Source organism: Panthera leo, chromosome D4 (assembly GCF_018350215.1).
Source record: "Panthera leo isolate Ple1 chromosome D4, P.leo_Ple1_pat1.1, whole genome shotgun sequence".
NCBI lineage: Eukaryota > Metazoa > Chordata > Mammalia > Carnivora > Felidae > Panthera > Panthera leo.
The window spans coordinates 68,187,474-68,215,369 of record NC_056691.1 but is presented as its reverse complement, the minus strand read 5'-3'; the positions used below and the strand labels follow the sequence as shown (position 1 = coordinate 68,215,369).

Genomic DNA, 27,896 nt, shown 5'->3' with positions numbered 1-27,896 from the left:
AGACAAAAACAAGATTATGAAAGACCAGGAAGAGTACGCCAAAGAAAAATAAATCCAAGTTTACAAAAGTAGTAAAGGGAGCAGTTAGATTAAAACATACATACAACACACTTATTCCCAATTTTAAAAAGAGAACACAGTGGACTTCAGTTCTGAGAAAATCCTATAGCATAGCAAGAGCAAGTAGAATATCTAAGTTTGAATTCATAAATTACTTTCTAAGCCTCAGTTTGTTCATCAATACAATGGGGTCAACAATAATATCCATGTATCGCTAAGTTGTATGTATGTATGTATGTGGAGTTACTGCTGGTAAAGTGTTTAGCAAAGTGCCTGGCATCCTAACATCCGATATGATTATCATGATTAAACTACTTGTTTGGTATAATTTTTAAAGTATCTTCATTAACTCGATAGGCTAACATGTACAGAAGGAAAAAAGTTGTGAAAAGTATACAGGAAAACTAATTCTGCCCAAGACCCCAACCTAGGGAACAACCACCACTAGCAGTTTCTATGTAACAAGAAGTTGTGTCTTGCTTTTGGATGTGTTTCGCTTAACCTGATTATCTCAGTCAGCATAACTACAACTACCTGTTTTTCCCCAGGCACACAGTACTCCATTTAATTGGCCAAATCAAGCTCTTACTAAATTCTTTCTATGGACAAATTTTTCAATTATTCCTTTTATAACTTTTTAAAGATTTTTATTTTTCCATGTTCTCTTGTTTATGATTTCACTTTTATGTTGAATCGTGATCTGTCTAGAGTGATCCATCTTTCCCCTTCCATTTGGCTAGACATTAATCCCAACAGCATTTTCCTCAGTGGTCTGAAATCACATCTTTATCTTGCATGAAGTCTCTGGTATGTATTCTGGTCTGTTTCTAGAATACTATCTATTTAACTGAGCCGTATTTCTAGTAAGAGTCACTCTAAATTGTCGCAATTGTTACCATGTAGAGTACATTCTACTACCTGGTAGGACTAGTGTTTTTTCCTGCAGCTCTTTTACAGAACAGTTTGTGCTGTTTTGCATACGGCTTTAAAATTTCCTTTTACATATCACAGACCACAGTGAGGTGAGGTTGGACTGCCATTCTTCAACCTTGACTCTGCCTCATTGCTTCTCCTTCCCCATCTGCAGAGGAAACCACTTATCAGTTAGAGTGCTGTTCCTTTGTTACTACACGTTACTATATATACCCAAAGAAAATATATGATGTCGTTTTGTGGCTTTTGTTTGGTTTACGGTTACTGCCCATATTATTTTGTAATCTCTTTTTCTCACTTGATAACAAAGCCTTGAAACCACATTCACTCAATATGCATATATACTACATACTTTAACTGGCCTGTACTATTGGATATTAGGGCTTCTCAAACTTTAGGAAGCCTAAAAATTCACCAGGAGAGCTTGTTAAAATACAGATTTCTGTGATCTGCCCCCAGAGAATTCTGACTTAGGTCAGGGGTTTAATTTCAAACATACTCCCAGTGACGCTGATGCTGCCTACTTACTACCACCTTCAAGCAGCATTGCTCTCCAATATGAATAAATTGCAGGTCAAGTCATTCCCTTATTAATGGATATTTAGGTTGGTTCCAATTTGTCTTTAATTACAAATTAACGCAGTCTTTGTGCACACAGGCAGTTTCTCTAAGGTAGATATATACAAATAGGATTTGCATTGCAATCGGTAGTTTTTAAAGAACAAAACTGGCCTAAAGACACAAATGACTAATAACGAAATGTCAGGCCAGGGGTGATGAATAAACTTTCTGATGTCCCTCGAATTGGTACCAGTGTATCTCCTGATAATTAGCCCACTAAGTTTTGTGCTTTACAGGACACTAAATGTTTTAGAGCAGATGAAAGGACTAAGGCACATTTAAGCAGCCAGTTTTCTGAGCTTCCCTCATCCTTCTGTTACCCTTCTCGAAGGTGGTGATAATTTGGGGAAATGGTGTACAAAGCCCAACCAAGTAAGTAACTCTAGTATCTGCTCTGTGGATCACTGATCATCTACTGATTTATGCAACCTCTGTAGGTCTGAAAAGGTAATCCTGAATCTTTTTTTAAATTTTTTTTTTTTTTTAACATTTATTTATTTTTGACACAGAGAGAGACAGAGCATGAACGGGGGAGGGTCAGAGAAAGGGAGACACAGAATCTGAAACGGGCTCCAGGCTCTGAGCTGTCAGCACAGAGCCCGACGCGGGGCTCGAACTCACGGACCGCGAGATCATGACCTGAGCCGAAGTCGGCTGTTTAACCGACCGAGCCACCCAGGCGCCCCGGTAATCCTGAATCTTAAGAATCGGTAAGTGAAACTGTACCTCCAGGAAGAAAATCTTAAAAAAAAGAGATTGTACCGATCAATTCTGAAATTCTCACTATAAATAGCTTTTCGAAGAGCTGAAAACATGTAAGAAAATAGGCTATCCTGTACTGATGAACATATATTTAATTACATTTACAATGTTTAAATGGTCTGGGAAACAATGTGTTAAATTTGTTAACTTCCCTCCTTCACACAGAATGGACCAACAACCTCTTGATAGAACAGCTTAACCTGAGTTTGGTTGTCTCTCACTAGGTAAGAGTGTTGAATGCATTTCTAAATGTACGTGGGAGAAGCATCAAGTTAGGTGACAGTGTCTCAGAAGGCCTAAACTAAGGCAAAGTGCAGCAGGCAGGCATAGAGGAAATATTTAATTCCTTGAAAAGAGGCCCAAAGTGAGCAATAAACCAGATGACTCAAACCCCTCCAAACATGGTTGACTTGGATCAGACACAGAAACTGAACACATAGGTAAAAGACTAAAATAATCGTAACTAATTTTTTTCTGATCATTGTTGTATTTATCACAAACATGCTTCCCTTTCAGTACGTGTTTCCAACTCCTGTACAGATCTCCATTCTGTCTGGTTTTGATTCCAAGGACTCTAACTATTGCCACTGAGGTCCCAAGTTATACTGAAGTCACAAAACACAAACAGCTCCAGTGCCAATGCACACTGGACTTAATACAACCCATGCTGTCAGATAAAGCAGAAATTCCCCATACAAGCTCCAGCCAAGCAAAATAAAGCACTTGCTTTGGTTCTTTAATTTACCATTGGGGGAAAAAACTTTTGTCATAAATTACTCAGTAATCTTGTCAACTTCTCACAAGAAATTATTTCTTGCTCCACAAATATCCCAGTGCTTTTTCTTTGGTTTTAAAGATCTACACAGGCAAAACTTAAATGTTTACAAAAGTTCACAAAAATATAGATAAAACAGTGGAAAACTGAAACAATCCATATGTTCAACAAAAGTTGGTAGGTGAAGTACCCACAACAGCTGATACGTATTGCTGTGTACCGTGTGCTATTTTACACCTTTTATAATCATTATTCCATTTAATCCTTATAACAACTCTAGGAGATAGGTTGTCATCCACAAATTTTCAGATGAGGAAAATACCCAAAGATGTTACTTTTCTAAGGTTGAGCGTGAACAAATGTCAGATCCAAACACAATGCTATGCAGCAAACGGAAATATTTAATGGAATGAAAGATGTTTACAATAGAAATGACAACAATCAGAAAATAATATAAATAATGACTGGGGCAGTGTCAAGTTATTTATAATATGTCAAACTATAACAAAATATGAAGTTATTTTTATAATTCTTTTTGGGCATTTGTATTTCCTAATTTTTCTACACAAAATGAAGAATAACTTTGACCCTCTTTCCCTTCCCCCTGGGAAAAAAAATAATGGGAGTATACAAAACTGGATCATGAAAATTTAAACAGGCACAAAAATTAGTTTTAGTGAGAGTTCAATGTTCAGAAAAGTTTAACAGAGTAGAAACAAAGTTAGTTTGATCAAAACAATAATCAAAACAAACACATGCATGAAGTTCTTTTTTTTTTTAATGTTTATTCATATTCATTCTTGAGAGAGAGACAGAGATCAGGCAGGGAGGGGCAGAGAGAGAGGGACACACAGAATCTCTAGACTCTGAGCTGTTCAGCACAGAGCCTGATGTGGGGCTTGAACTCACAAACTATGAGACTGTGACCTGAGCCGAAGTCGGACGCTTAACTGACTGAGCCACCCAGGCACCCCTACATGCATGAAGTTCCTAATATGAACGTGTTTTGGGATACAATTTCCTAGAATACAGTTCTTACCTGTCAGTTGATGTTGGACTAGTAGCCACTGGTGTTTCTGCTGGCTTTTCTGCAGGTTTCTCTTGTTTCGTTGCACTAGCAGGCGCAGGTTCAGAAGATGCTGTCGTTGATGCTGGAGTGATGGATGCAGGGGTAGGAGTGGGAGCCAAAGCGGGAGGAGAGGTCGGGACCTGGACCACAGCTGGAGCTGTGGTGGAGCTAACTGTGGTCGTGGTGGCAGGATTTGACTGCTGGGTTGTAGCTGGTGCTGGTGTAGTCACTGCTTTGGGCTAAACACATTAAAAAAGTAAAATAATGAATCATGATAAAATACCACATTATTACCTGATCTCTAAGTAGACTATCATTATAGGAGGCTACAAACATAACACTAATATAAACTTGTAACTTGAAAATAATTTCGTAAAGTAACTTAATAAGTGATCAGTATTAGCAATCTGAATCACTATGTTACTCTTTCAAAGCTGATATATTAACTAACAACCTTAATTAGCTTTTAGCTAACAGTTTGTCTTTGTTATGTTATCAAGTCACTACAAAAAAGAGCCAATAGAAACCACTATTCAGAGATATACAAAATGTGTACTAAAAAAAAAAGGACCATTTAATTACCCCCTACCAAACTTTACAGTTTAAGTTCCAAGGTTATAACTTCAAGGTATTTATTGTCATTTAAAAGCATCACCAAAAAAAAAAATAATAATAATAAAATAATAATAATAATAATAAAAGCATCACCAAAATAACTCTCTTGTTTGATCTGAGCTAGTTCAGCATGCACTGGAAAGACTTGCTGTGCAAGGTAGGACAGGGGACTGAAAAAAAATAATACTAGGAGCATTCACTCCCTCTTTTCTTTGTTCTAAGAGTCTTGTGTTTAGCCCTATAACTTTTCAAACTGCCAATATAATACTCTGCAAATTATTAATGTTCTAAACTCTGATTTAGATTAAAATGTAATTTAAATGTATTATGCTAATTTAATATTTCCCTTAAGATTATTTATGATTATAATAATCTAACATTTCATGCCCTCGCGAAGTCTCTGTTGCCACAGTGCTATTTAAGCCTCATTCTAAATGGTAGCAAACCCATCTGCTTTTTGAAGTTTTGCTGCTTACTTCTGATCTAAACAGTTTTCCTGGCTCTTTATAATAAGGTCATTTCTCTTTGCCTCTATAATGCCTAATACTTCCCCTTCTAATAGATGACTTCTATTAATAACTTGAAAATAAAATAACCACAAATTATCAGTAGAGTCCTGTGTAAAATAAGAAAAAGCTTGGCTCTAAGTAGCTATTCTTCAAACACATCCATCTATTCTGAGACCTATCCTGCTTAATTCTTAGTTACGTTCTAAACAGTCAAGGTTATTACAATACTAAAGGAAATAAGACCCCAAACATATACATATCCAAATATGTGGCTACCACATTTTGCATACTATTCATGATAAAACTAGATAAGACAATGGAATATTATTCAGCCCTAAAAGGACAGAAATTCTGGCACATGCTATAACATGGATGAACCTAGAAGACACTACGCTAAGGGAAATAAGCCAGTCACACAAGGAAAATACTTTATGATTCCATTTATATGAGATGTATAGAGTAGTTAAATTCATGGAAAGTAGAATGGTGGTTACCAAGGCCTGGGGGGGTGGGGGCAGAATGGGGAGTTACTATTTAGTGGGTACAGAGTACTGGAGATGGTTGCACAATGTGAATGCACTTAATACCACTGAACTGTACAATTAAAAATGGTTAAACTGGTAAATTTTGTGTTATGTATATTTTAACACAATTAAAAAATACTCAATTGAGACAAAGTTTCCTCATGATTCTGTTCCTTGTATGTAAAGTTTAACATTTAATGGCTAAGTGAAATAAGTCAGAGAAAGACACCGTATGTTTTCACTCATATGTGGATCTTGAGAAACTTAACGGAAGACCATGGAGGAGGGGAAAGGGAAAAAGTCAGGAGACAGGGAGGCAAACCATAAGAGACTCTTGGATACTAAGAACAAACAGGGTTGATGGGGGGTGGGGGAGACGGGAAAGTGGGTGATGGGCATTGAGGAGGGCACTTGTTGGGATGAGCACTGGGTGTTGTATGGAAACCAATTTGACAATAAATTATGTTAAAAAAACCCAAACATTTAATGAGTAAGTGCTTTAACATAGCAAAATCACAATGGTTCTCTTAATGGATTATACAAACTTTTAAGTCCAACACATGTAAACCGTTTAGCTGCTTTTACTCAGGACAAAAATATGCAGTAATTAAAACTGACTTGCTAACCAGAAGAGACTTTTTTTCTTTGACTCTTTTTTTTAAATTATTTTTTTAATGTTTATTTTTGAGAGAGAAGAAGGAGGGAGGGAGGGAGACACAGATTCCAAAGCAGGCTCCAGGCTCTGAGCTGTCAGCACAGAGCCCAATGCAGGGCTCGAACCCACGAACTATGAGATCATGACCTGAGCCGAAGTTGGACACTTAACCGACTGAGCCACCCAGGAACTCCTCTTTGACTCTTAAATATAGAAAAAATCTGAGGGTTGCTGGTAGGGTGCTGGGTGTGGGGAAGGGCTAAATGGGTGACGGACACTAAGGAGGGCATTTGTTGGGATGAGCACTGGGTGTTGTATGTATGTGATGAATCACTAAATTCTACTCCTGAAATCATTATTACACTATGTTAACTAACTTGGATTTAAATAAAATTTAAAAGTTAAAATAAATAAAATTTACTTGCTCATCTCTCTGTATTTCTACTGCATATATTACCTTAAACTTAAAAAAAAATCCTCACATTTATTTTAATAAATGGTTTATAGTCCTTAATAAACTTGGTTTCCAATTACTTATTTAAACCTATTTTCAGGGTTACAAGTATCACTGTTCTCAGATTATGATAATTCAATCCTAAAAATTCATGTCACGAGTACACCACTTCTCTGTTTTAACTCTCTACTGCATGCTTATGCATCTTTAAATAAAAATATTACAGAATCCTGACAGAACCCATATCCATTCTGTTTTAGAGAAAAACTTTGATAAACTGTCCCAAGTATATTTCAGTCCAATAAATCACAAAAAATTCCCTTTAAAAAACTTCCTCACAACAATCATTCCTTCATTTCTTTAACTGCCTTTTTCTTTTTTAGTTTCTAAAAATCTACCCCATCAACTAAGAAATATCATTGAATTTAGGAGTCTACATGTCTTTTCTGCTTGAGCCTATCAGATCTAGCACATAATTTAACAAGTCTCTTTAAGGCACCCTTATTAAAACCACAAAATAAGAAATATTTATTCTAAGAATCACATTTTTAAATCTTCAAATAATTAGCAATTTTACTACTCCAGCAAAATCTAACAATTTTTACATGACATTTTATCAACTGTTTTAATTTATTTAAAAATGTTTAAGCTATAAATGTATAAAATTATTAACTTTATGGTTCACACAAAGTAAACTTAAAATTTTTAAAAAAACAGCCAAGTGCCTGCCACTATGGATGTGCATAAACTGTATTCACCAAAGTATAAAGGCTGGACTTGGGATCTTTATTTTTTTTAAAAAACCTCGCAAGCATAAAAATATACAGAACAAAGCTAAAACTTACTTTTGTCACCATAACCACCACAAAGTTTTTTTCATCAATTTTATATTCTTTTAGAGCAGTATCATCATTGAGGATTTTGCCTAGTACATTAAGGAAAAAAGAATACATTATTTGAAGCCCATAACCTTTGTCTTACACATAACTGAAGTTAAAACAATTACTAATGTCAATTCTATCAATTAATACTTTCCCCAAAGAAAAACATTAAGTGATCAGTCAAGATAAAGAAAAATATAATTGGAAATATAATCAGGTAAAAAGGCACTAACATTTGATTAAAAGATACCAAACACAAACACTGCGTATGTGTCTGACAGAACGAATTTGTCTACACAATCTGAAAGATAGCATTACTTTCAATATTTAATTCATACCTGCATAAATTAATTTTTGACCTGCTACAGGAAAGGCATCTTTCCCTTTTTCAGATTCAATCTTCTCTTTCAGCGCCTTCACCTAAAGGAAAAATAAACATTTTTTTCTAACAGGTCTAAACAACAAATGACTATCCAGAATCTGAGAAATGCAAGGTAAAATTTTTATACATATATTAATCATTAATACTTGCAAAAACTTAAAGATCATGTCTTCACAATATTGTATTAAAAAAGACTCATTCTTAATGCATATCATTAGGTATAGGTATAAACTTTACCACCAGCTGCTACACATACACAGATTGAAAGAAAAAACTTTTACCAGTTGACTTGATAAATCTACTCAAAATAAAAATTGCAACATCAGAAGTCTTGATTCTCATTATAAAGCTTACGGGCTTATTTCCCACAGAGTAAAAAAGAAAAGCTCTCTAACCTAAAAGGTCTAAGAAAGAAAATAGTCACATCTACAATAAAAATAAGTTAAATACGAATGTTAAAAAGCAAATGATTCAGGGGCGCCTGGGTGACTCAGCTGGTTAAGTGTCCAAATCTTGATTTCAGCTCAGGTCGTGATCTCACGGTTTGAGAGTTCAAGCCCTGTGTCAGGCTCTGTGCTCACAGTGGAGAGCCTGCGTGGGATCCTCTCTCTCTCTGCCCTTCCACTAACTGCGCTGTCACTCTCTCTCAAAAATAAACAAACAAACAAACAAACAAAAGAAAGGCATATGATTCACTTAAAAACATTTTTTTTAATGTTTATTTCTGAGAGAGACAGAATGTGAGAAGGGGAGGGGCAGAGAGAGAGGGAGACAGAATCTGAAGCAGCCTCCAGGCTCTGAGCTGTCAGCACAGAGCCTGATGCAAATGATTCACTTTAAAAGTGGGATATGTTTCATCATTGTCATCTGAGGGGGCTTCATAAAGATCAATTAGAACATAATTTCTAGAGATGGGGCCTGAATACCTTTATTTTTTTTAAATTTTTTTAAACATTTATTTATTGTTGAGAGAGAGTGAGCAGGGAAGGGGTAGAGAGAGGGGGAGACAGAATCCAAAGCAAGTTCCAAGCTCTGGGATGTCTGCACAGAGCCTGGATGTGGGGCTCGAACTCAGGAACTGGGAGATCATGACCTGAGCTGAAGTCATATGCTTAACCAACTGAGCCACCCAGGTGCCCCTGAACACCTGTACTTTTTAAAAAGCTTTACAGGTGGCTCCAAATTTCAGCCTTGGCCGAGGACTACTATCTGTTGTCTCATCTACAAAGAGGTACTGTAACAGATGATCTTTATGATCTCTGTCTTGTAAAATTACATGACAACAGGCTCATTATGAGGTATTTTGAAAATGAGTCCAATTTCTGAAACTAATCAAAAAGCACGGTGGCAGAGGAGTAAAAAAGGCAAGAAGATATAATGGAATTAGTTTCATTACTTTAAAGGCACAAAAATCAAGAGGAAAAATTCCATTCCTTCTATCTCCCAGGATACTTCTAAAAATTGTCTAAGTTGATAGTTCTGAGCTTTAGGTGAAAGACTGCTTGATAGGGATACACAGAGAGAGCACTACTTTCATTACTTTAAAGATACAAGAATCAGGGGCGCCTGGGTGGTTCCGTGGGTTGAGCGTCTGACTTCGGCTCAGGTCATGATCTCACAGCTCTATGAGTTCAAGCCCCACATCAGGCTCTGTGCTGACGGCTTGGAGCCTGGAGCCTGGAGCCTGCTTGGGATTCTGTGTCTCCCTCTCTCTCTGCCCCTAACCCATTTGCATTCTGTCTCTGTCTCTCTCAAAAATAAATAAACGTTAAAAAAAAAAACCTTAAAGATACAAGAATCAAGGGGGAAAATTCCATTTCCTTCAATTTCCCAGAATACTTCTGAAAACTGTCTAAGTTGATAGTTCTAAGCTTTAGGTGAAAAACTAATGCCAGCGCAGAGCCTGATGCAGGGCTTTAACCCACAGATCGTGACCAAGAGTCGAATGCTTAACCAACTGAGCCACCCAGATGCCCCATAAGTAACAGCTTTTAAAAAAAGCACTCAGGGGGGTGCCTGGGTGGCTCAGTCGGTTAAGCGTCCGACTTCGACTCAGGTCATGATCTCGCGGTCCGTGGGTTCAAGACCTGCGTCAGAAAAAAAGCACTCAGAGAATCTGACGTCAACATCAGTAAACTCAGGATATAAATTCCACAAGATAGTAAATTCTATGCTATGTGTGGGTCAGAATAAAAAAGTACAAGGATTCACAAGTCTAACAACTCTACAGTTGGCCCTTGTTCTATAATTTATGTTGGCAGTTCTGATTTTACCTATATATTCAGCTAGCATGTCATGATAAGTGCAGGAAACAAAAGATACTATCCAAATTTCTAAGATAAAGTAACTTTTAAAGACCCATTTATTTAAACCCTATACTGCCAAGAGCAACGATTCTCTAGGTGTGATGAAGGAGCCATAAACATTCATAAGACCTTACTTATCAGGAGGTCTACCAGGTCAAAAGATATTATTTGCCTTTTGTACTCTCATTTTCTCACAAGTATATACTTGAGTTTTCCAGAGGCTACAAAACATGTGACTTCACAAAAGACTGAGTGCAGAAGCAGATGAGAATCTAGCTATCTTTTTCTATTAAGCCAAACATTAAAAAGTTTTGCAAAACAAGGGCCACCTGGGTGGTTAAACGTCTGATTTCTGCTCGGGTCAGAATCTTATGGTTCAAGAGTTCGAGCCCTGCATCCTGCTCTCTGCTATCAGTGCAGAGCCCACTTCCGATCAAGTCATCCCCTCCCCCTCACCCTCTCAGGCTTGCACACTCTTCTCTCTCAAAAGTAAATAAACATTTTAAGGTGCCTGGGTGACTCAGTCAGTTAAGGGTCAGACTTCAGCTCAGGTCATGGTCTCACGGTTCGTGGGGTTCAAGCCCTGTATCAGGCTCTCTGCCGTCAGCACAGAGCCTACTTTGGATCCTCTGTCTCCATCTCTCTCTACCCCTCCCTTGCTTGTGCGCGCTCTCTCTCTCTCAAAATAAATAAACTTAAAAAAATTTTTTTTAAATAAATAAACACTAAAAACAAGTTTTGCAAAGCAAGTAAGATAATGCCAGTCTTACTGTTTTTTGTTGTTTTGGAAAATAATTTTTCACACAAAATGTATTAGTTATAACATTTAATAGGTTTATTATATTTAAATGAATATAATAATTTAAATTTAAATTTATTATATTTAAATGAACATTTAGAAAATTCCTCTGCTTAATTTCTAATACAGTAAATACAAGTACATTGATAAAAGTTATTTTGGGGTCCTCAACAAATTTTAAATGTAAAGGGTCTTGAAAACAAAAAGAGAGGACTGCCTAAGAACTGCTACTTTACATGCTAAATGACTTGCCCGAAGTCAGCTGAGCGACAGCACAGAGCTCAGAGCACTCTGTGGTGAATAATTTCCTTCCATACTTCTTTGTTCAGAGGAGAAGAGATGCAATATTTGCAACTGTGGTTGGTTAAAAAAAAACCTCACAAATGAATGATAGACCACATGTGTTACTATGAGTGATTCTAGTTCTCAGAACAGTACATAGTGGTGGAGCACACAGTAACTGCTCAATTAACACTTGCTGAATGAGTAAATTAATATAGCATAAATATATGTAAGGAAAGGAAAATAAAGAAATATATGAAGCAAAAAATAACGAAAGAAATAAGCAGGAATCTCATTCCTGACAAGAATGTGTAGCCAATTTAGACTTGATATGTATACATAGTTTCTAACCAATGGAAATTATACTTTTATTTCCAGCACCCATAGAATATACACTTTAAAAGTTTAGCCATAAAGACTATTCCACTGTATTTTCATAAGCCCAAACAAATAACGGACCTACTCTCTAGCTTTGTATGTCAAAAGAGTGAGGAAGGGACAAAACCCAAAAACCCTTGTAAGTTTAAAAAAAAAAAAAAAAAAAAAAAAAAAGCAGGACAAACAACAAGAACAAACACCTCCAATCATTTTGCTCCAAAAAAACCCAAAAACGGGTGATTAAAAAATATTAAGTACATAACAATGAGAACTCTACAGACATTGATACCTATATGATTTGACTAAAAAAGTAATCATAGACTAACATTAAAACTGTTTATTAAAGAAAAATTAATAAACTAAGCATGCATTTCAGACAGAAATAGGACAAATACCAAAAGGAAAAATGCAAAAAAATTGAGAGAGAAATGGTAGAAAATACTTCTTGTGCCAAGAGAAATAAGGGACAAATAAAAGGGCAACAATTCATAAGTATAGTCAATAAAAAGTTCAACCTTATTAGTACCCAAAATCACAAATTTTAGTGTCAGATGTCATTAGTTCAATACACCATCATACTGGAAAAGACAGTGTTGAACAATTCTTGGTGTTATGTGTGAAGAGACAACACTCTCAGAATGGGAGTGTCAAACAATAAAATATTTGAAGGCAATATGTCAAAGTGCAACATTTTTGGGGCGGTGGCCATTCAATCTAGCAATACCACTTCAGAACGTAAAATCAACTTTATATATTTATATATAAACATATATGTGAATATATATAAAAATATATGTGAATACACACACACACACACACACACACACACACACACACACACACCTACTAGAACTAGACTTTAGTTCCGGGTGCACCGACCTGTCCAAAATTCTGGCGTTGTTCCTTAACCTCAACACAATCTTTACTTTCCAATCTACTTAAGTCACCTACCCACACAACACAGGCTGAATCCTGTTATCCCCAAACTTCTCCATCTTTGAAATTGTAAACATCAATCACCTATCCCTACCAGCTCTCAGTAACTATTCACTACACCTAGTCTTGCATTTGGTCCCCAGAGTGCCTACTTTCACTCTGATCTTTATTGCCAGTTCTATTTGGCAAAGACAATAATTCCAATGCTTCTATCACTTTCTTCCCATTATCAGACTTTCTTGTCTTTCTGCTGCTTCCCCCAGGCAAAATTCCACATTTGGACCCACACAACTGAATTTATTTCCATCTGTACTCAACAAAAAATTCACTTTGACCACTCTGGGCTGCCTCCTACCTCACTCAGCTAACAAATCTTACCTTAACTATCCAACCCCTACCTATCCATTTACATCCAATCTTCTACATGCTGGAGAAAATTAAAGATACCCTAAATCCTCACTTCTTTTGGTTCTCCTCCATTCTCCAAGAGGATATTTCAAACCTGCACTCTTCTCTAAATTTGATTGCCAAAACTTCCTCCCCCACTACAGATGACCATCTTCTACTTCATTCAAAATATATCAAGGGCGCCCAGGTGGCTCGGTCAGTTAAACTTCTGACTCTTGATTTTGGATCAGGTCATGATCTCACAGTTCATGAGATCAAACCCCACTTTGGGCTCCATGCAGGAGTATGCTGGGGACTCTCTCTCTGCCCCTCATCCCCAAATTAAAAACAAAGACAAAAATCAGCAGATATCAGAGGGACCCATCCTCCACCTTCTGCCACCAAAGCGACATACTTTCTTTTTTTGCATCCAGATCCACCTAATCTCCTTCCTTCCTATTAAAAATTTTTTTGAACATTTATTCATTTTTCAGAGAGAGAGACAGAATGTGAATGGAGGAGGGGTAGATAGAGAGGGAGACACAGACTCTGAAGGAGGTTCCAGCACTGAGCTGTCAACACAGAGCCCGACGCAGGGCTCGAACTCACGGACCGCGAGATCATGACCTGAGCCGAAGTCGGCTGCTTAACAGACTGAGCCACCCAGGTGCCCCTCCTTTCTTCCTATTAAATGAAAGAGGCATCCCTCTCTTTCAAATCTAATCCTTTTCACTTGTTCCTTGGTTCTCCCTCCAGTGTTCTTCAATACCTTGCTAGTTGTTTCCCACCCTCCCCCAGCTGTATTTTCACCCTCTCCTTCAAGGCCAGTTCATTTCCATTCACACTTAAACAGACCCAATTTTCTATCATCTTTAAAACAAAACAAAAACTTCACAACCCCCCATATTTCTTGCTAGGTATATTCTCCTCCCCTTAGTCTCAGGCATTTTTCAAAAAAAAAAAAAAAAAAAAAAAAATTAACTACACACATTGTAATACTAGTAACCCCACACCGATTACTCAAGAATGCAATGTAGTGCTGACAGAAGCATGGACTTTATTCCCAATTCTGCTACTTGTTTTTCTCCCTATGCTCAGGATTCCATTAAGACTGTTCTTACCAGTATCTCTAAATTCAGCAAAACCATAACTAGATACTTCTTAGTCCTTCACTACCTTACCTGACCTGTCTCTTAAACAGTACTGACCTGTCTCTCCACACTGTCTTCCTTTGGCTTCCATAAGGCCATACTCCTCAGGATTTCCTCCAATCTCTCTGTTCACTAATTTGTGAAATCCTCTCCTTATCTTTAGTCATACAGACCCAACTCTCTACTGGATACTTTTACTAGATATCCTAGTATAGGCATTTCAACCATAATGTGTTTACTGCAGATGGCTTCTAGACATCTAGTTTGTCTAAACCTTCCCTAACCCAATCAAATGGAACACACTTTAAAACAGCTTATAAAGAAAGGCCTTCTTTCTGGATATTACCAAAAACAAACAAACAAACAAACAAACAAAAAGAGGAGGCAGCACCTCTCTACATGGTTTCTCTTGGGAAGGTTATGGCAAGCAACAGATGCAGTTGTGACTCCTCTACTAACTGTGCTGAGTTCCATGCCAATGCTCTTGTTTCAATAAGCAATAAACGAGATGGATCTATAATGGAGCGCTACAGTTCCAATAAATAACCAAGGCCACCCTATCCAAGGCTAATAATAAACAAGAAGGAGGGACTAAACTTTCATTTTGCTGTTTATTTCCCCCTAAATAAAGAATGGAAATTTATTGGGGCGGCTGGGTGGCTCAGTCAGTTAAGCAGCCAACTTCGGCTCAGGTCATGATCTCGCCGTCTATGAGTTCGAGCCCCGCCTGGCCGTGCTGACAGCTCAGAGCCTGGAGCCTGCTTCGGATTCTGTGTCTCCCTCTCTCTCTGCCCCTCCCCTGCTCGTGCTCTGTCTCTCTCAAAAGTAAATAAACATTAAAAAAAAAAAAAAAATGAATGGAAGTTTATCATCAACTCAACTATCAACAAAGCATGGTTGACAATCAAGAAATCAAACTTTTTTCCTAGCCACATACTTCTTTTTCTCTCATATAATTGTGTGCATTTTAAAGGAAAAACATACTCTGTATCTAACATTAAACATGGTTGACAATCACAATAGTCTATTAAAAAGTGCCAACATAAAATCTGATCAATTATCCTGTTTCATCCCATTCCCATGAGATGCTTGTCTCTTCTTCCACCTTCCTCACATCAAATCATTCATCCAGTGGTTCCAACTTACCATCTAATTATTTCCCAGTGTGAACATTACTTTGCATCCCATGGTACTACCTTAGTTCAGGCCAACAACCATTAAAAGTAGTCATTTTCATTCAACAAACTTAAGTTGTAGGTTTCAAACATAAAAATGTTTTATAAATTATATCCCCATGATAGTAAATGTCGTTTTGCATGTCAGTCTTTTTTTTTTTTTGGCATGTCAGTCTTCTTATACGGCACTTTTGCACAAGATTTCTAGGACTATAGCTTGTTGATTGGGTTAGCAACTGAATATTTATGATAATCCAGTTTCCTCAATATTACAATATATTTTCCTTATTACTGTTATAATTACATATACCGTAAAAAGATTTATGCAAGCTTTAATGGGTAGCCCTGAAGTACAGAGGCTGAATGAATAACAGCTCATGGATGCTATGTACTTAGCACATGCCAGGCAGTATATTAAGAGCTTCCCAATATTTAACTCAATTTAATCTGTGCCTCATCTCCTATTTGAATCCTGGCTAGTGCTACTGTGGAAGCTGATATTTGAGAACAACAACAAATGTTGATATTTGTGAGCGCTAATGCAGGCAAATTTGAGTTCCTTTGATCCAGCAGCTCTGCATCTGGAAATCAAAGCTGAAGAGATGTTTACAAAAACACTTTAAAGATACACGAACAAGTTATGTGTTCTACACTACTGTTCCTAACACTGAAAACAACCCTAAACATTCATCAATGGTAAAATATATTACTGCAGATGCATTCATTTAAATACAACGCAATACAAGAACAATACTATTCGTGCAAGGTACTCACTGAATACATGCATATATGAATGAATGACATATTTATAATTATCTATAAAGGGCAAAAGCTAGTTGCTAAGCAAGTGATTTTTAAGAACATAGTGAAATTATGTTTATATATTACACATAGGTAAAAAAAAAACAACTGTCTAGCAGCAAACAGAGTCTATAGTGGTTATTTGGAGCAGGGGCATAAAGGCTCCTACTTTTTTATATACTTTAGTAACTATAACAAGCCTAGATTATGTTAGTAATTTAAGGGAAACAACCACTGCTTACTAATATCACAGAAGAATATACTGCAATTTTGAGGAGTCTGCACTAAAAAAGAAAATTCTAGAGTGCCCAGCCAGCTCAGTTGGTAGAGTATGCAACTCGTGATATTGATGTCTTGAGTTTGAACCCCACGCTGGGTGTAGAGATTACTTAAAAAAAAAAAAAAAAGTCTAAGGCAGTACTCTAATACCTACTTAAATTTCGAAAAATAAGAGCAACCAAAATTTGGCAATTAACATTAGCAAAAGAAAAGAGTCCCAAACCTAAATATGTTTACGAAAGGATTTCATAGATTGTGTGCATCTATGTGGGCAATGTTTTTGGTTTTCTTTTTCCTTTTGATTCCTTAAGTGGTATCCTTCCATTTGGGAAACTAGCATAGGCACCAAGGAGTATTTTCTGGATTCCTCTCCCCAAAGTATATTTCTGCGAATTCTAAAGATAGATTTGATGGTAAAAAAGTCAGTTTACTAGTGCAATAGGAAAAATCTTCCCACTGGACCCAAGGAATAAAAGAATGTAGCAAAAGTAAAGAGTTTTTTTTTTTTATTACTGACAGTACAGTATTAATAATGAATGAACATGGGAATGCAATTGGTGCAGCCACTCTAGAAAACAGTATGGAGACTCCTCAAAAAACTAAAACTAGAACTACCCTATGACCCAGCAATTGCACTACTAGGCATTTATCCAAGGGATACAGGTGTGCTGTTTCGAAGGGACACATGCACCCCCATGTTTATAGCAGCACTATCAACAATAGCGAAAGTATGGAAACGGCTCAAATGTCCATTGATGAATGAATGGATAAAGAAGATGTGGTGTGTATATATATATATACACAATGGAGTATTACCAGCAATGAAAAAGAATGAAACCTTGCCGTTTGCAACTACGTGGATGGAACTGGAGGGTATTATGCTAAGTGAAATTAGAGAAAGACAAAAATCCTATGACTTCACTCATATGAGGACTTTAAGAGACAAAACAGATGAACATAAGGGAAGGGAAACAAAAATAATATAAAAACAGGGAGGGGGACAAAACAGAAGAGCCTCATAAATATGGAGAACAAACAGAGGGTTACTGGAGGGGTTGTGGGAGGGGGGATGGGCTAAATGGGTAAGGGCCACTAAGGAATCTACCCCTGAAATCATTGTTGCACTATATGCTAACTAATTTGGATGTAAATTTAAAAAAATAAAAAATAAAATAAAATAATGTATGAACAGACAGTATATAAAGGCAATCAATTCTCAAACAGGGTTATGATCCAAAAGGCTATGATTTTAAATATAATTTGAAGTTCAGAACCTATTCTTCCCATACAAACTATGATATTTAAGCTACTCCAACTATTCACGCCAATTTAATTAATCTATTCTAAAATATATTCCTAACAATATGATTTCAACGAGATTAAAACCGACACACTTTGAAAACTGATTAAGTAGAAAAGTAGAAACTCTTAAGATACCTGTAAACTTTTAAAGTTTCTATATAGGCAGAGAATGAATCTAATACACTACAAAAAAGTCACCTACCTAATTTACCCAAAGTGTGAGGGGGAGAGGAAGGAGTGACAAATAATTTTTATCTACCTGTTTGAAGTATTTAGGATCTGTTCATACGTATTAGTCATTTGCGGCCAGTCTACCTCCTCTCCTAGAAAAGGTTTATGTAATGTATAAAAGGTTTATAAAGTTCATTCAGTATAAAATTAGCTCTTGGAGAAACTACATAAAGAATTTTTCCAAACTTATAGGGAACAGATGGTGTGGTGTCCTTCAGCAGAATTCACTGTGCTACGGCAAGCTCAAATTTAGCACATTTCTTTCCAAAAGCAACAGAAATTTTATACATTACCTATCAAACCATCTCATAATTTCCAAACTAAAGAAAGCAGAACACTGCTCTTAAAAACTGTTCGAAACTGCCGATCACATCAAGCTGACCCAGTCCGAGGATACCACATTCACACAGACTTTTTGTAAAAAAAGATAGTAAAAACAGTGATCAAAATAATGGAAAACTGATGAAAGCACAATTTGTTGAAAAAAAGTTGCATGCATTTATTTCTAATTTCACAATTCGCTAAAAATTTTCAGATCCATGATCTCTTTTGATTTTCACATCAACTCTACAAGGAAGGCAGGGAAGTTATTACTTCTATTTTACTAATGAGAAAAGAGATTTAAGTGCTCAAGGACAGAGGATAACTACAAAGTGGGGGGAAAAAACTCTTCCCTAGACTAGCAGTGCTGTGATGTATTTGAAAGAGAGCAAAATGTAAAAACAAGTAAACAGACTCAAGAGTTACCATTAAGTTTTTGCTATAAAGAGCAGTAGGGAAACGAGGCAGTAGCCAAAGAGGGATGTGGAGACAAGGGAGAGTTTTATTAAAATTGGGAAAACAAACATTCTACAATGGAAAAATCAATGAGGCAGAAGAGAAAAGTTGAACTGGGAGTGGGCCCTTCACAGGCGAAGTAGAGCAACCAAAATGCTGTGGAAAAGTAGGACTAGCCTCAGCACCACCCACCATAGATAGCTACCCACAACAAAAGGAGACTAGAAGAAGTAGGTAGTTCTGGTAGGATTCCGCAAAAGTTCTTCTGTTCCAATTGTTTCTATATTCTCAATAAAATCTTAAATCTGGGGTCATCAGCTGACAATAAGGATTGTATATGAAATCTGCCTATGACAGCAGAAGAGTGAATGGACAAACTAGTGGAGAGTACTACCAGGCAGTAAAAGGGCCCAACGAAGGTTAATGTTCATGAATTTTAGGTGAGACAAATCAATGTGGCTATGTGTCTTCTAGCTACACAGGTGTAAGCACAACAGAACTGAATTTAATCACATCTGGGGTTTTCTGAGCAGAAACAATGAAGTGAGAGTGGGACCACGTTGCCAGGCACAGCCACAGTTCTAAGCACTCTGTGTATGATCTCAAAATCATAAAACCTTCCAAACAACCATATGAGGTTAGTACTTCCAGTGGCAGTACCCTCATTTTAAGCTGAGGAAACAGGCACATAACTGGGTAACTTGCCCAAGGTCACAGAGCAAGTGGTACAGCCAGGATTGAAATTCAGGCAGTCTGGTTCCAGAGATATGCTATGCTGACCCTTGCAAGAAAGCGATTATAATCACTGACCCTATTTTAGCTGGGCAAGAGTGGAAGCAATAACATGAAGGGAAGGTCAGCAAAGAGAAGTATGAATCAAATGAATTATAGGTCTCATTAGAACTAGAATCAGAGGAAAGGTAAAGTAGGATACTAAAAACAGATTACTGGGGATGGGGGAAGTTTGTTACTGGTAATAAGATCTAATTACCAGTCATGGGACTGAATAATTGAGGGAGCAGAAGGAAAGATCACCGGATGAGACATTAAGGATTACAAGACCAGGGTACAGGCAAGATACATATATACTGAAACTACCAGAGCCATTGACTGTGTGATGGCAGCAAGTTACTAATCGCATTGGCCTTCATTTCTTCTTTTTAAATCATACACTGTTACATATTTTCCACAATTCTAGTGTGGGGTTTTAAAATATGTCTACCATATGCTGTGGAGCTCAGAACTATGATAACTTTCACACGTTTTTAACACAGAGATAAAAGGAGCTACATCAGGAAAAATGACAATGTCAAAATAACAATATATGTCCATAGCTACTATCTACACTTCCTCATCTCCCATTCATTTCTCAATCTACTCAAACATAAGTTTTGGCTCCAACACTGCATGGAGATTACTTGTCAGGGTCATTAATGAACTACAAGCTGCCAAAACCAAAGGGCATGTCTCTTTTGAATTCTCAAGCATCAGACACATTTGATCCTTTCCTCCTTCTTGCAACATTTTTTCTTGGATTCTTCCTACCTCAAAGATTGCTCCTTGACTGACTCTTCACTATCCAATCTCCACGTGAAATCTTCAATTCTAAACCAACTTCAACCCCAGGACCCATCCTATTACCTAGCAACATTCTCACCATGGTTCTTCAATTCTAGAAGCATACTATTAATTACATATAGTGGATAATTTAGGGTTCATTTTTCAGAAGGAATAGGCATTGAAAAAGACTGCTAGATAATCTCATCCAGTCCCGCGGATTGAAGTCAACCACATATGCTGCCTATTGTCAGGTCTCTATCTCTAACCAAAACTTTTCTCTGGGACAGAGGTTCATTACAAATCTCTGTGCCATCTCTACTTGAAAGTTTTTTTTTTTTTTTTTTTTAATGTTTAAATGTTATTTGAGAAAGAGAGAGAGCAAGAGAGAGAATGTGCTTGCGCAACTGGAAGAGGGGCAGAGAGAGAGAGAGAGAGAGAGAAAGAGAGAGAGAGAGAGAGAGAGAATCCCAAGGAGGCTCCACACTCAGTGCAGAGCCTGTTGTGGGGTTCAATCCCAACAACTGTGAAAGATCACGACCTAAGCCAAAATCAAGAGTAGGATGTTTAACCGACTGAGCCACACAGGCACCCTTCTTCTTTAATGTTTAATAAGCATCTTAAACTTAAATCTTAAATTCCCACCGCAACCCCAAACCTGCTACTCTCCCAGCCCTCCACATGTGAGAAAAGAACACAAGTATTCGCATAATTTATAAACCTAAATCTAAGTTTAATCCTCAATTTCTCAATTTTCCCCATTCCAACCCATCAAAAATTCTTTCATATCTACTCTCCCAAACATATCTCAAATCCATTCACTTTTCATATCTTAAACAGGTCAAAACCCTGTTTAAGACTACAGTACAAGCCTAACTGATCTCCGTGCTTTCACTCTTGCTCATCCTACTATCCATTTTCCATACAGCAAAGTAACCTTTAAAATCATAAAAGAAATAATTTTCCTCCTCTGCCTAAAATCCCCTAAAGGCTTCCTCCTATTTTACCTTGAAAACCCCTACCTTAGAACAAAGTCCTACAGGCTCTGGCCCCTTGCCTAACTCAGATCTATTACCTCCCTTCACCCTCACCTACCAGATCAGCATACAGGCCTTTTTTGATTCCCAAAACACACTCTTAAAAGGTCTTTCCCCACAGAAAACACTCTTCTCCATGGGAGTAATTATTATTCAGATCTCAGTTTAAATGTCACTGTATTCAAAAAGGCCTTCTGTGACTAGTCAATTTAAAAGTAGCCACCCAGTCATGTACTATCATATTACCTCATCCTATTTCAGTTCTCTATATAGCTCTTAGCATTATCTGGTTATTAAAATTTGTTTTTAAACGGATTTGTTCCATTATAAAATATGCACTGTAACAGCAGGACAAGATATTTAAAGTGCTCAACAAATATTAGATAAATCAACATACAAACATTGGGGGATCACTAACTTGATAGTTCACTAGAAGAATGTATTCAACTCATTCAAAAGATGTTTACTAAATGCCTACTATGTGCTAGGTATAGGAAGAGCAAAATTCTGGCAGAAATCATACCAGATTTCCCAGGTACTTCCAGTATTGTGATTTACCAATATGCCAACAAATCTTAATTTCATCTCTGTGATACAGTATTTTAATACATTTATTCTTCTTGTTTTAATAATCTAGGAAACTTCTATAATAAAGTACTATCTCCAGCACAACCATATTAAAATGTAATAAACTGCAATAGGAACAAGTTGCTAATAAATGATGTCTAACAAATACCATATACTATACAAGTACAAAACAGAATTTTACAGCATAATCACCAACATTATACAAATAAACCACAAAGCAAGGTAATTCTTTGTAGATTACTGTACAGTATGCTAAGTGTGCAGTCTACAGTAATTAAAACTGTTTTATCTTTACAATTTTCTTGTCCAAAACTTCCAACGTATATATACAGCTTTGATGTGTTAATATAATCGCATTTCAGCTTCTTCATTTAAAGTTTCATGTCAGACTTATTATTTTTTTTTCCAGTTATTCAAAGCACACAACAGTGACAAGGGTTAGCATATTGAAGGATTAAATCTGTATATCACATATTCTTTCTTGTCATCATTTTCACAGATACAATAAGATCTGCAACGTACTACAATCATTTCAAGTTTTGTTCTAATCTACCTGTTCCGGGTTGGGTTGAAGTAATAGCAAAAGGGTTTTTGAAGTTAAAGCAATGGGTTGTTGAAGTAATAGCGAAAGAGAAAAAACTAAGTGACTTTGGATCTGAGCTTTAAAAAAAAAACTATTCCATTTTCCTCTAAATGTCCATCACATGACCAAATTTCAAAAAAAGTTGTTTTCTAACGTTTATTTATTTTTGACAGATAGAGCCCAAGTGGGGAAGGGGCAGAGAGAGAGAGAGGGAGACAGAGGATCTGAAGCAGGCTCCGCACTGACAGCAGAGAGTCCGACATGAGGCTGGAACCCACAAACCGTGAGCTCATGACCTGAGCCAAATTCGGACACTTAACCAACTGAGCCACCCAGGCGCCCCACCAACTTTCAAAATTTTAAAGAATTTTATACAAGTAGCAGTCTATTAGACATCTCAGAATGCTAATTTCTATTTTTTTTTTTTACAGTAAATCATCTCTTTAAAATAAAACTTCACATAATTAAGAATATTCTCTTTTAGCAATGGTCTTCTCATCCAACCTACTCATTTTGTTTCTATCTTGTTTGAATATTTTATAAGGGATGCATTACTATCGTGATAATAAAAACATTGTTTTGCATTGGTTAACACTAAAGGCAGTGCATGCTAATGGTCAAACAAATGGTACAAAATGGCTGATTAAGTGTCAAGAAAATTTTGGCGGTTAAAAAAGATGGAGAGGAGGGGCGCCTGGGTGGCTCAGTCGGTTAAGCATCGGACTTCGGCTCAGGTCATGATCCCGCAGTTTGTGACTTCAAGCCCAGGTTTGGGCTCTGTGCTGACAGCTCAGAGCCTGGAACCTGCTTCAGATTCTGTGTCTCCCCCTCTCTCTGCCCCTCCCCTGCTCACACTCTGTGTCTGACTCTCAATAATAAATAAACGTTAAAAAAATTTTTTTAATTAAAATAAAAAGAGGGAGAGGAGTTTCAGCATTCAAAAACTAAAGCAAACACAAACAATTTAAAAACAAATCCTGTTCCTTTTTCCACTTTGTACATCTCCTACTCTATACCTATTGAGCCACTAGGTCAGCAAGGCTCCCAGAAGACCCAGACAGACCCTGTCCAAACATGCCTGTATTCCTCCAATGCTGCCACTCAAAGACCACTAAACATATAGATGTTCAACAAATGAATCACTCTCATGATTCCTATATCCCAGTCCTTTTTTTTCCTTTATTTTTGCTCTTGCACATCTGAAGCTCTTACGACTTTCTATATTGGCCACTTGAAGTTACTTAATTTTCTTAATTCCTTCTAGGTAAACATCAAACAAGGGCAAACCTTTGAATAGCCAAAACACAAGTCTCAGAGAGCAAAAACTGTTCACTTTATGTGGATCTCCTTACAGGTCTCACTAAAATCCTGTTTTCTCCGCTTTATTAAAAAATCTATTTCTAATATCCCCGGTTACCTAGTTTTCACCACAAATTAGAAACAGGACACTTAGAGTCTCCCTATATTAATAGAACATTCATCGTTTCTTTCCTTACAGTAATTCTACTAAAATACTGTATCAAAAATAGATATTAGGGGCATCTGGGTGGTTAGGCAGCCGACTTCAGCTCAGGTGATCTCAAGGTTTGTTCAAGCCCGCGTCAGGCTCTGTGGTGACAGCTCAGAGCCTAGAGCCTGGAGCCTGCTTTGGATTCTGTGTCTCCCTCTCTCTGCTCTTCCCCTGGTTGTACTCTCTCTCTTTCTCAAAAATAAACATTAAAAAAATTAAAAATATATAGATATTATAAAAAATCACTATAAACATTTCTGAAATTTAAATCCACTAAAATGAAATCCTACAAGGGGTTCCTGGCTGGCTCAATTGGTGGAGCACAGGACTCTTGATCTTGGGGTTGTAAGTTCAAGCTTCACACTGGGTGTAAAGATTACCTAAAAATGAAATCTTAAAAAAAAGAAAAGAAAGAAATCCTACAAATCATGTTAATGTAAATGCTCCATATCGACGATTAAATGTTTTCATTTCTTGCTCCAAACAATGCTAGTTTTTATATTTGTATAAAAAGTAACACAATTATATTTAGAAAAATAGCAACAAAAAGCTGAAAAAGCCAATCTCCATGACAATGAACTTTCTAAAAATACGCTTTTAGAAGCGTATTATATTTATAATTCGTGTAACATAAGACATTCCCTTGTAAATAAACTGGTAAACAGCAAATATAGTTAAGAATATATACAAAAGCAATATTGGCTCTAAAATAATTAATGCACAAAATGCCTACAAATCTTACAGAACAGCCAGTAGAGCTATAGAAAGTCAGGGCATAACTTCAATTAATCCACAGATATTTACAAAAACCTCCTTGAGGCTTCAATAATTCTGGAATTAATTCAGAACATTACAAGCTGGTAAAGTTCCTGTGGCACCAGTATTACTGCAAAGAACCAAAGTCAAATAGACATTTTATAAAAAGTTTCGTCTGAAAACGTTAAACAGACAGCTGCGCTTTAACTTTCATCCTTTACCTTACTAGTACACACTAAGCCATAAAGAAACATTCAAGAAAAATCTGACTTTTATTAGTAATATCAATCCACAGGGTGTTGTCAGTTACTCAGGATACTGAAAAGTTACTCATCTATAATTGCTATCTCCTGTACTTTAAGAATTTATCACAAAGCATACTTCTACATATTATTGAAATAAAATTATTTTGTGCCACAATTCCACAAAGATTGGAAACTATGTTTCTTAAATAATTGAAGATGTAGAAAACTTGAGGTTAAGTGAGACAGTTTAGTAAAACTTAACACTACATCCTCACCCAAAGACAGCCATTGCTAATGATCGATTTCATTTACTAACGACCAATTAAATACCATTATATCCTCACATCTCCGAAAGGCAGGTACATAGCAAATAAGTTAGAGGCACAAATGGTACTGGTCTATTTAACACCAAGAACCCTGATCTCCACCAAAAATAGAATCAACTGTTTTTTTAAATATAGATTGTTAAAAAGTAGCTAGTTTAAACTTAACATGTCAATCTTAATGGTGTACAGGAACCACAATTCAAAAACAAAAGCAATAGATTTACACCGGTGGCGTTTTTAGATTCTTGGCATAAAGTTGTACTGACATCTTGCAGTCACAAATACAGACGATGGCACGAGAATTTATCACGTGGACTTTCGAAGTGTTCGTGGGTTTGACGACAGAAGAGATTCAAAGTTTTTATTTTCTTTTTTTCTTCCCTGAAATTCTGTTATTTGGGGGCCGGGGGAAGGGTGCAGGGTTTCCAATACCTACATTAGAAGACTTCTACCACAGAGGAGTCATTAACCTGGAGTTGAGCGTGAGCCTGGATTTGAAGGGCTCTAACGCAGAAAATCTCACCACCACACAGGGCTGGAAGTGCGAATTACGTATGGGTGTGGGCTTGGTGGCGGGAGAACTGCGGCTAAACGATTCACGATAGTATATGCAAATAAAAGGATTACCAGTTCTGGAGAAGAGGCAAATAATTCATTTTCACCACTCACCTTTCGCTCTGCGGCTGACGGAACCTGATAGCTTTTTTTAAAAAGCTCATTATCTTCAGTTACCACCTCCTAGACCTTAGCGCCTAACCAGGTCCGAGCAGGGGTAGTGGCGACGCCTACAACTCCCTCCCGCACCTAAGCACCCAGAGAGCCCGGCTCCATCACCGAGGAGGCCTTGACCTCCCCTCCCCCTCTGGCCCCACTACCGAGAGCTCCCGGGCCCAGGCCTCCTGTGCCCGGCGGCCGTGTGCTCCACGCCATCTGCCACCAGGGCCTCGGCGTCCGGCTACTGCTTCCCCTTACTCCTGCCACAAAGCCTGCGGCCAACTCCGAAGGCTCGCGTGGGCCGCACGCCGCCGCGGCCCTGAGTCCTCAGGCCTTAACCAGCTCCCGGAGCTCGAGCCCCACGCTCGCTGCACACTCCCGGGTGTGCTGAGGGCTCTCTTCGATCGGGAGCTCTGCCGGGCCCTGCTCGGAGCTGAAGCCCAGGCCCAGCGCACAGAACCACCGCACCGCCCCCCGCTCAGGCCCGGCGGCCCCCTAGCGCTCCCCGAGGCCCGCGCGCGGCCGCCCCCGCCCTGCCCGGGCCCCGCGCTCCCCACCGCTCGCACCGTCTCGTCGGGGTCTATGTCGATCTTGAAGGTCTGCTGCTGGAGGGTCTTCAGGGTGACCAGCATGGTGCCGCCGCGCAGCTCCGCTGCCGGGCCTGCTCCGGGTGCTGGCCGCTGGGCGGGGTCTGTGGCCTGGCGGGGCCCCGGGGTCGCCCGCGCTCCTAGCGCACTCGGGAGGAAGGCGGTGGGGGTGGGGGCTTGTCACATTCGCCCTGCGGAGCGGCCTCTCCCCCAGCCCTGGGCCCGGGCCGCGCCGCTGCCTCCGCGACTGCGGCCTTCCCCGAGAGTTTGGGCCGCCGTGCTTCCTCACGCGCCCGGCGCCAGCCACTGAGTCCAAGAGGCACGAGGGGTCTGCGAGACAAGCAGAGAATCCGCTAGCTCACCACAAGCTGGTGGCCGCCATCAACGTGACTCGCCGAGACGCGCCCCCTCCCCCACCCGAAAAAATCTGGGGGATGGGGCCGGGCTGGCTAAGCACGCAGGCGTAGGGTGCGGCGAGGCTGTGCGCAGGCGCAGCCAAGAACTCCGCCCCGGAATTGGGGCTGGACGGATTGCGGCTCTGGAATGTCGGCGGCCTGGATCGAGCGTGCGCAGGCGCAGTCAGTGGGCGTCTCGAGGGCTGTCGGGGCTTCCTTGTGGCGTCTGCACCCGGGGCGTTCTCCCGCCGGTCGCTGCTCCGCCTACGTCCAGGCTCCTCCCGGCTGCCTGAGTTGCGCAATCCGTAGCCGGGGAAGCGCTACGTGGAGACCGCGCTAAGTGGAAGCCGAGCTCTGGAGCTGGGGAACAGGAGGGCGGTAGGTTGAGGCGGGGTTTGAGTGAAAGGATCGTGGTAACCACGGTACTGGGCCGGCGCTTACTGGGCGCTTGCCGTGTGGATGAGCCACTGTGGTGACGACTCTGATCCTTTACTCCTGAGAGCGCAGACCCCTGTGCCACACTGCCTGGGTGGACCTTGGGCGTAAATAGAAGG

At 38.7% G+C, this 27,896-nt stretch overlaps 1 protein-coding gene across 1 annotated transcript in view; it reads right to left on the bottom strand.

Annotated features, from left to right (window-relative positions):
* RAD23B (RAD23 homolog B, nucleotide excision repair protein) overlaps nt 1-27,482 on the bottom strand; it is a 47,482-nt gene extending 20,000 nt beyond the window's left edge. Inside the window, exons 1-4 of the mRNA XM_042912358.1 lie at nt 26,927-27,482; nt 8,197-8,278; nt 7,823-7,902; nt 4,191-4,459 (exon numbers count right to left, since the gene is read on the bottom strand). Coding sequence (XP_042768292.1) covers nt 4,191-4,459; nt 7,823-7,902; nt 8,197-8,278; nt 26,927-26,992 — 497 coding nt within the window. The 5' untranslated portion in view covers nt 26,993-27,482. The remainder of the gene's footprint in view (nt 1-4,190; nt 4,460-7,822; nt 7,903-8,196; nt 8,279-26,926) is intronic.
* Between the last annotated feature and the right edge of the window lie 414 nt (nt 27,483-27,896).